The 9,779-nt window shown below is 44.7% G+C and overlaps 1 protein-coding gene across 6 annotated transcripts in view; it reads right to left on the bottom strand.

Annotated features, from left to right (window-relative positions):
* The window catches only part of plekhg2 (pleckstrin homology domain containing, family G (with RhoGef domain) member 2), a 77,089-nt gene that overhangs the window by 10,539 nt on the left and 56,771 nt on the right, over window positions 1-9,779 (bottom strand). For all 6 annotated transcript variants that reach the window (XM_016680996.1, XM_007570688.2, XM_016680998.1 and 3 more), the window contains 11 exons: window positions 9,425-9,491; window positions 8,422-8,468; window positions 5,585-5,735; window positions 2,822-2,953; window positions 1,948-2,130; window positions 1,758-1,850; window positions 1,603-1,689; window positions 1,153-1,186; window positions 887-979; window positions 686-787; window positions 542-580 (listed from right to left, as the gene is read on the bottom strand). In XM_016680996.1, the coding sequence (XP_016536482.1) occupies window positions 542-580; window positions 686-787; window positions 887-979; window positions 1,153-1,186; window positions 1,603-1,689; window positions 1,758-1,850; window positions 1,948-2,130; window positions 2,822-2,953; window positions 5,585-5,735; window positions 8,422-8,468; window positions 9,425-9,491 (1,028 nt within the window). The remainder of the gene's footprint in view (window positions 1-541; window positions 581-685; window positions 788-886; window positions 980-1,152; window positions 1,187-1,602; window positions 1,690-1,757; window positions 1,851-1,947; window positions 2,131-2,821; window positions 2,954-5,584; window positions 5,736-8,421; window positions 8,469-9,424; window positions 9,492-9,779) is intronic.

Genomic DNA, 9,779 nt, shown 5'->3' with positions numbered 1-9,779 from the left:
TGACTGGGCTCAGTGGGCTCAGTGGGCTCACTGGGCTCAGTGGGCTGACTGGGCTCAGTGGGCTGACTGGGCTCAGTGGGCTCAGTGGGCTCACTGGGCTCAGTGGGCTGACTGGGCTCAGTGGGCTGACTGGGCTCAGTGGGCTCAGTGGGTTCACTGGGCTCAGTGGGCTCACTGGGCTCAGTGGGCTGACTGGGCTCAGTCAGCCAGAACCTGTCATGTCTGATTGATTCTACATCGAAGCTGCAGGCCTCAGAGATAAATATCCATAAACATGTCGACTCCTCCAACCACTCAAAGAAGATAAACACTGAGAGCCTCAGCAGACGGTTCAGAACCGGGTCGGTACGGACCATACAGGTCAGAATCCCCTCCGCCCACCTCCAGTCCTGCAGCCCCACCAGTCCCCAGACCTGACCTCCATCTGATCCAGGACCAGCAGGAGCTCTGGAGGACTGGAGCTGCAAAGAAGAACCGGAGACTGGCTCTGGCCGGATTGGGAAGGATTGGGCCGGATCGGGAAAGATCGGGAAGGACTCACCACCAGGCCGGAATGCCGCCTCGATGTCTTTAGCAGGAGCTGGAAGGGAGACGAAGAGCATCGTCATCATCAGGACACAACACGTGTTTATAAACACACACAGAGGGACGGGTGTGTGGGCCCTGAGCTCCGTCTGCAGGCTACCTGACTGCCTCCGGGTGCGGCGGTACGGCAGCGTCCCCTCCAGCAGCAGAGGCAGACCCTTCCTGGATTTCTCTGGTGTGTACAGCAGCAGCTCTGGTGGTTCTGTAGAGAGAAAGAAGAGCTGCAGGGTTAGGTCCGGTCCGGTCCGGTCCGGTCTCACCTGAACCTGAACCTGAGCTAGCCAGAGCAGAGGATCCCTACCTGACTGACGCCGACCTCGATGGAAACCGTGAAGGTCGTCCAGACGCGGCGAGCCGCACGTCTTCTTCAGGCTCTCCTGATCAAACTGAGGAGCTGAAACACAGGAAGTGATGTCACTACATGCTCAAGCTCTCAAAGCAGCCAATCACAGAGGTCATTCAGAGGAAACGGATGGGCCAGGTCAAAGTCAGAGATCAGAGGTCAGCGTGAGGGTGTACTGCTGTAGAAACGTGTGTGTGTGTGTGTGTGTGTGTGTGTGAACTCACATTGGCAGAAGTTGTCTCCGAGGACCTGCCGGGCCTGCAGGAGGGACCGCAGTGAGAAAGTTCATCAGAAACACAGAAAACTTCAATGAAACCAGATAAAAACAGCAGCAGCAGCATTTCTGTGTTCATCTGAATCCAAACATTTTCTGTAATCGTTGGTGGAACCAGCAGCTCAGCTGAAACTCAAACCGAAAAGAAGACAGTTACGGCAAGCAGTTATAGCATATACTCAAACCAGTCACTGATACCATATTCAGTGATCAGCAGTTTAACTAAGATATTTAAAGCTTCTGGAAATAATATTGTTAATGTAGAGAGGTGGAGGTGAGGAGTTCCAGAGCAAATCCAGAAGTTGCAGAGTTAGCTGTAGCATCCAGCTGTTGGGCGGTCCCTCAGTGTCCCCAGGACAGGATGGATGTTCAGAGGACAGAGATGTTCCTCGTTGCTCACCTTCTGCGGCAGTGAAGCCGGGTGGTTCTCCACGATCAGCCTCTTGAGGTAGTGCACCCACAGCCGCTTCTCCTCCTGGTTCTTGGTCTGCGGGCAGGCGAGCGAGAGTGAGACGGTGCCGCAGTTTAAGCTGGACGAGACGCCGAGGGTCTCACCTGGACCACGTGCTGCTGCTTGGGGATGGTCTGGTCCGACACCCGGAAGCTCAGCGGGTCCTTCAGCGTCTCCACCAGCTGCAGGTTGCAGCACTGCAGGAGGACAGTGAGGGGACAGACAGGAGGACAGTGAGGGGACAGACAGGAGGACAGTGAGGGGACAGACAGGAGGACAGGGTGTGTCCCTTACGAAGATGTGTGTGCTGTAGACGAACTGCTCCAGCCTCTTCTTGGCGATCAGCAGCATTTTGTCGAACAGGAAGAAGGCGCGCTCCTTCTTCACCCTCTGGACCTTGAAGGAACCTTCCAGAACCAGATCGCCGAATCCGCTCAGGTCCGGCCCGCTCCAGTTCAGCAGCAGGGACTCGATTTCCTGCAGGGGGGGTTAAAGGTTAACCAGCAGGTGTTCGGTCCAATCTCCAGGTCGGACATTTTGTCACGTTAATCCGTCTCTTTCTGCTTCCTGAAGATTCTTATGCCAATTTTGAGCAGTTTTAAAATGTCACTAAAAACCAAAATGCTAATCAGGCGTTTCGTCTCCTGGTTCGGAGCGAATCGACCGGGTTACGCAGAGCGTGATGTCATCGGACGGTGACCCTAACCGTGGCTGCACCAAACAGGAAGCAGAGGCTGCTAGCTAACACGTAGCACATGGTTGGTTCCTCTGGTAAGGCAGCGTTCGCTACCTGAACTAATTCTGTTTCATCTCATTGTTGGCCTGAAGCAAACACAAAACCTTTTTCAGGAAATTATTTCATTTCCATCAACCGTTTCTAATGTGATTCTTCGAAATCCTGGCTGGAAACCGGCTGCAGCGTGAGACAGAACAGGAAGAGCATCACATCATTTCCTCTGCAGGAGAATCTGCTCCTACGCAGTGAGGCAACCAGGTGGTTGACGTTGGCAGAAGAAAGGAGGAAGTTTTGTCTTCTTCCTTTTTCTGCCTTATTTACTGTCAGCGTTGTGCTCACGCATTTATTAAAATGTTTTATTTTTATCACAGTAATCAGGAAGTTTTATCTTTTCTGCCCCAGGCAGGGATTCAAACCCTCGCTGTGGCCCACCTGCAGCCGCACGGCGTGCTCCTGCTTCCTCTTCATGTCGTTGATGTACCACGCCACCGCCGTCATGGTAACGATGGCGTCCTCCACCACCTCGTAGCCTGGGTCGCTCTTGTCTATGTGTTTGGAGAGTTCCTGAAACGAGAAACGTTTTTCTTCAATGTCTCTTTTGTTTGCTTCCAGGACGGGGCAACAGAGAACCACTGCAGATGGGGCAACGGGGCAACAGAGAACCACTGCAGACGGGGCAACGGGGAAACAGAGAACCACTGCAGACGGGGCAACGGGGCAACAGAGAACCACTGCAGACGGGGCAACGGGGCAACAGAGAACCACTGCAGACGGGGCAACGGGGCAACGGGGCAACGGGGCCTGTTGTCTGGTCTGTCTGGTCTGGGAGAACATGTTGTTGTTGCTGCTGCTTTAAATCCCTTAAAATAATTTGTTTTTAAATTTTTTATTATGATGTGCCTCTGATCCAGAACAGCTGATTCAGATGGTTGCATGACCTGCAGCCATCAGTCCTGCTGTTAATCAGAAGAACCACTGATCTAAACCTGCTGATTCAGCCTGTTGATTCTTGGGCTGGTAACTGTTTAAACTGGACTATTATTGCTGGTGTGGAATCTTTTTGAATGAATTTAATCAATCAATCAAATTTTATTTGCATAGCACATTTCAGCAGCAAGGTATTTCAAAGAGCTTTACATAATTAAAATAAAAACAGCATGTGACATTGAATAAACAGTGAGAAAGACATTTTGAAAAAGGTTAAAAAAGATAAAAACATTAAAATCCCTTTTAGGACTTCAGTTAAATGTTGTTTAACTGGGACTCCAACCCTCTGGGACTTTAGTCAAAAACACCGTTTGACAAGGACTCCAACCTCTAGGATTTAGTTGAAACGCCGTCAACTGGGACTCTAAACCCCGAAGGACTTTAGTTAAACATCATTTAACAAGGATTCTCACACGCCTAGATATAGATTCGTTGAACTGGGACGTTTTCCGGGGGGCTTTACATAGACAGTGTGAAAGAGAAATAAACAGAAGTTAATAAGTAGATCTAAAGTAAAGATAAAAACATTAAAAACATCAAAGACATCAAAACCCTAATTTAGCCATAAGCAGCTCTAAATAGGGTTTTAAGTTGAGATTTAAAGGCTCTCAGTGTTTCAGCTGTTTTACAGTTTTCTGGAAGTTTGTTCCAAATCTGTGGTGCATAGAAACTGAATGCTGCTTCTCCTCATTTGGTTCTGGTTCTGGATGCAGAGCAGAACCAGAAGATCTGAGGGGTCTAGACGTTGGTACAGCAACAACAGATCTTTAATGTATTTTGGTGCTGAACCGTTCAGTGATTTATAAACTAACAGTATTTTAAAGTGTAGGGACTTTAAAACTGGTGTTATGTGCTAACTTACCCAGCTTTGGGTAAGTTAGCTTATCTGAGCTAACTCAGATTAGCTAACTTTACATTAACATAATATAATTTTGCCTAGTTTATATTGTTTTTATTTAGTTTCCATTAGCTTGTCTCTGTTTAGCTTAGCTTATCTTACCCAGTTTATCTTGATTTAAGTCAATGTAGCTGACCTTAGCTTGTGTTAGTTTCCATTTATTTTATATTTTTACCTTAGCTTAGCTTGTGTTAGCTTACACTGTAAAGATTAGATTATTTTCTTTAATTCAGTTTGCTGTAGTTTGAAGTTTATCTCAGTTCATTTAGTGTAGCCTATTTCTGCTGACAGTGCAGCTGGTATTTACTGCTGGTTGCCCTCAACACGGTTGATGGTGGCGACGGTGGTGGAAGTTTGTCCTGTAAGCGGTGGGTTGCTGGTTCAAACTGACTTTATTTTAACTGTTTTGCAGTTTCTAACATAACGTGGTGAAACCTAGTTTTAGCTCCTGCATGCAGTTTGGCGTCCTGAATGAAGTAGCAGGTGTATTTAAGGTATAACCTGACTGTTGATTGATTCAAGCTTATGTTTTAAAAACATGACATTACGTATCAAATAACATTTACATGTAAATATATGAGATTATAGGGAGGTACTGTTGGCAGGTTAATAATAACAAGAAAAAGCATCATCAGATTACTGCAAAAAAAAACTTTCATACAGGAAAAAGGGTCATAAACAGTTGTTTGCAATTAGTTGTCTATAATGGTTCAATAAATTTGAATTAAGTTGATAAGTCGAGTTAGCATAACAGTGCTAAGGCTAGGCTAGGCTAAGCTAACTGGCTAATTGTGGCTAGAAAATGATTCTGAGTCCTGTAGCAGAAAAACCTGGGAATTCTGGATCGATTCTAAATGCTTTGTTTATCTTTTATGTCTTTGCTGCTCCGACCTGCTAGTGTACTGAATATCACATTAACAGTCCATCATGTATATTTTCTATATTTCTTTGATATTTTTTTAATTAAGAAAAAGCCAGGCAGCAAAGTCAACATAATGCTGGTAGTTTTGTTTAAATATAAACTGGTGGAATCTGATACAGTATGGAAATTTATAAAAATGTTTTAAATAATTGTTGTATTTGCTAAAACTTCCTCTTGTCACTCATCATTTAAACAGAATCTCTGGACTGAATAGAAGAATCCTTTCTGAATCAAATCATGACTCAAAATCGAGTCGAATCGACTGGAAGATGTTCATCTCTGGTTCCCAAAGCAACAACAAACAGATCCACAGCGAAAAGATCCAGGCAGTAAATGAATAAATGATCTGGTTATTCTGAAAACGCAGAGACTTTAGGATGCGTCTTACCTGCAGCAGCAGGTGGTACTTGAGGATCCTCTGCACGGGTTTGAGCAGGTACGTCTCCAGGGGCAACGAGTGGTTCAGGGTCGCCTGCCGCTCCTGGAAGAACCGGACCAGACTGCCGTTCTTCATGCAGTCCCTGAGGACCGCCACCGAGCTGCGGGGACACGATGGACACGGTGAGAACATTCCTCCATGCAGACAGAACTGCCTCCAGCTGAACCCACAGACACTGAGGAAGACTCTGTGAAGGCTCCCTCCAACATGGAGGTACACCGAGCAGATCCAGATGATAAAGACCCGTTCTGGATCCGGTTCCCCAGCACCCATCACAGCAGGAAGCCGAGGAATCCTCGACAGCAGAGAGGAAGAGGAGCGGAGGAGGTCAGGGCGCCGATGGGGAACCGGACACGAGGCTCGTCCTCCAGATGGACGTTAATCAGAGGAAGGAACTGAGGCGGTAATGTCTTCCACAGACGTTCAGCAAAACGATTCAGCAGGCAAAGTTCAGCCGCAGCTTCATCAAACCAACATGAATAAACTAAAAGTATTCAGAATGAGTTGAAAACATTTGATGTTAATCAGCAAAATACTGCAAACATTTAAACATCTGTGATGTGGAAACATTTTGGCTTTGCTGGAATCATGATGCTTCTGGATTATTTCTACATAAATTATTAGCTGGTCAGCACATTTAGAAGAAGAGCATCAATTCTTTAAAAAGATTCCTGTCTGACCTGAAGGTCATAAAGAGATCCAGCAGAACCGGGCCATGCAGGTGGTGACACGGTTCAGACCCGCTAACATCAGCAGGAAGTGTCAAACCTCGGCTGTTTCTACTTCCTGGAAACTCTTCTTCTACTGCCCTAATTTATTCATAAAGCTCTTAAATAAACAGCAACTTTTTCCCGCTTTGGTCAGTTTAATTCTGGTTTCCTGCTGTTTTCTTCCAGGTTTAGTTTGGAGTTTAATCAGTTTATCCTGATGGTGCTTCAGTTTTAAAGCAGCATAGAGTGGATCAGACCTGTAGGAAGCTAACGCGAACGTTTCTGGAAGCCAGTCAGGAGGTAAATGATGGCTTTGTGACTGGGGGAATGTTGTAAATGGTTTCCAGCAGAAGCTGGGCCTTAAACCCAGTAACCCGCTCTGTTCCTCCACGGCTCATCGGCGTCCAAGTGGAGCTCAGCAGGATGGATGGGTTCAGCATGTGCCGGCTCTCCTTCCCCTGAGGTCTGCTCCATGTTCCAGCTGCATTCCTCTCTGCTGTCAGGTCTGCAGACACTCCTGGAGGTGTTCTGCAGCTTGGATCAGCTGCTGAAGAACAACCCAACGATTCCCAGAGAATAACCCAACGATTCCCAGAGAACAACCCAACGATTCCCAGAGAACAACCCAACGATTCCTGAAGAACAACCCAACGATTCACAGAGAACAACCCAACGATTCACAGAGAATAACCCAACGATTCACAGAGAATAACCCAACGGTTCACAGAGAACAACCCAACGATTCCTGAAGAACAACCCAACGGCAACGGAGGTAAAGACACACTGTGTAAAGTCGTGATGACGCCCCGCTTTGCCATCACTTGCTGCAGAGGATCACGTTACATTGCTGAGCCAATCAGAGGATCACGTTACATTGCTGAGCCAATCAGAGCAGCGGAGGAGCACTGATTGGAGGAGCTCCACTCTCAGCATGGATTTGAACTTGTGTCTTGAATTACTTCAACAAAACTCACAGTTTTACCAAATTCTGTAGCTTTCGGTGTACTTAATCTGCTCCTTAGTCGCATCTTTTCGGGGTTGCTACTGCCTCTAGTGGCGTGGGGGTGGTAACACAACTAATATAATTACATTACTAAATCAGAATACCGCAAAGTCTTTATTATTTATTATTAATTTTTCATTCTCTTAAGAATGTAGAGCTAATTAAATGATCTAAACAAGACCTTAAAGTGGTTCCAGTTTCTCTCGATGGCCAACCTGTTAAAACTGTGGCAGATTTTAAATACCTTGGCTCGTTCCTGGACAGTCAGCTCAACTTTGCTGAAAACACTGACTATATTTTGAAGAACTGTTCTCAGAGACTCTACCTTTTAAGAAGACTTACTGATCTTGGGGTGGCCCCAGTAGACTCTAGTTGGGTCAGCCCTATGTCTTGAATTTGAAGGGGGAAAAATCATATTTAATTTATCACTACAGAAGGGTTCAGTGAATGCGCATATGAAACTGGTGGGTTCGGTACCTCAAAAAAGGTTAAGAACTACTGCCCTAAACGATCTGATTGGACGCTGGAAAAGACTATTGTTGTCTTCAAGTTGTGCTAAAAGGATTTAGCCTATCAGAATCTATGCTAGCCTGAAAAAAGCATCTTAATGCTAAAATGTAGCCGCTAACGCTAATGTGAGCATCCACATTTGCAAAGAACCTCCATCAGTGATCAGAGAAACTCTGGAAAGGTGAACGGATAGAAAACCATTTTGCTCCAACCTGATGAAGAACCTGAAGATTAAATCCATAAATATCTCTGATGTTCAGCTTGTATGGTTACTTATTCATCAGTTTATCAGCAAAAAGGGCTTTTGAACTGAAAATGTTGCTCATTTTGTCAATATGTGTTTTTGATTAGGAATTGGTTAATTATGTCATTATTTCTGTTATTCTGTTTGTCCTCCGGAGAACAGAACAACAGAAGTGCCTTAAAAAACAGAAATTATTATATGAATGAACAAAAACATCACTGAGAAATAACTTGCATAACAGCAAACAACCAAGAAGCAAAAGATATTCAGAAAGACATCATTAATATTAAAAATATGCTGAAGTAAAAAGTGAACTCACTTTGGGTAGTTCATGCAGTACAGCGTGTAGATGTCAAAGGCTTCACTCTGAAAACGAGGAAAGAAGTCAGAGCAGGAGAACCGCAGGGCTCCAGGCACTTAAAAGCTGCAGTTTAACTAAATTATTTCAGAACAATTTTCAGCTTTAACAATCATTTAATTAACTTAATTTACATATTTCTATATGTGACCATGTTTGGTCTCTTATTTTTAGATGATATCACCTTTGGTTCCTGCAGTTCAATCAGTAACTTAAAGTTAAACAGCATAGGATCAAATTATTACAGGCAAATTAAATAAACCAAACATGCAAATAAAATAAAACAGTAATGAGGCCGAGGAGTGAAATCATCACATTTCTGACTGAGGAAGACTCCATCGGCTCTGGAGGGATGATATCACATTCAGGAAGTTGATCTGAGCGACGTTCCAGTCCGATGTTCAGTCAGTCAGCAGGTCTCACACTGGAAAATCCCACTGAGCCTTAAAATAACCCAGACTCTCCATATTTTAATCTAATGTCCTCAGACAGGAAGTTCAGTTCAGCTTTAATCCAAACAAACTGCCTGAAAATCTGAATTTAAGTTTGAAAATAATCACAACTCTAAAGTTTGTTTTCCTCTTTTGACTCTAATCACAGAGCAGAGAATAAAATCCTCATCGATGAATCAGTTTTACTCTAAATAATCTGAAAATGTCGTCATATTTGAGCATTTAAACAGTGGGACTTGAACCCACAACCTCCTGCCCAAAGCCAGGTCAGATCTGAGCTGGGATTAGGATGATGCTTCCAACTGAAGAGGATTCACAGGGTGGGATTATTTTCCACCTGATCTACTTGATGACAAATTATGTTTTATTCCATGTATTTAGTGATTTGTGTCCAGATTAGAACTTTAATCTGACATGTCTCCAGTCATCCAGCAGCTCAGCCTACAGGTTGTCCAGAACCTTTCACTGCTTATTATCTGTTCTGAACCGGGTCGGGTCAGAACAGAACTCACCCGCTCTACAAAGCACTCTGCGATGGCCGCCGCGTCGGGACTGCGCTCCAAATCCTCCAGGAGGTCACTGAGGACAGACAAGCAGACAGACAGAGAGAGAGAGAGACAGAGAGAGAGAGAGAGAGAGACAGAGAGAGACACAGAGAGAGAGAGAGAGAGAGACAGAGAGAGAGACAGAGAGAGAGAGAGACAGAGAGAGAGAGACAGAGAGAGAGAGAGACAGAGAGGGAGACAGCTCAGCAATAACAACAACAACAACAATAATAATAATAATAATAATAACAATAATAATAATAACAATAATAATAATAATAATAATAATAATAATAATAATAACAATAACAATAATAATAAA

Source organism: Poecilia formosa, unplaced genomic scaffold (assembly GCF_000485575.1).
Source record: "Poecilia formosa unplaced genomic scaffold, Poecilia_formosa-5.1.2 Scaffold265, whole genome shotgun sequence".
Classification (NCBI taxonomy): Eukaryota; Metazoa; Chordata; class Actinopteri; order Cyprinodontiformes; family Poeciliidae; genus Poecilia; species Poecilia formosa.
The sequence above is the reverse complement of the archived record's forward strand: the minus strand, read 5'-3'. Positions and strand labels throughout refer to the sequence as shown.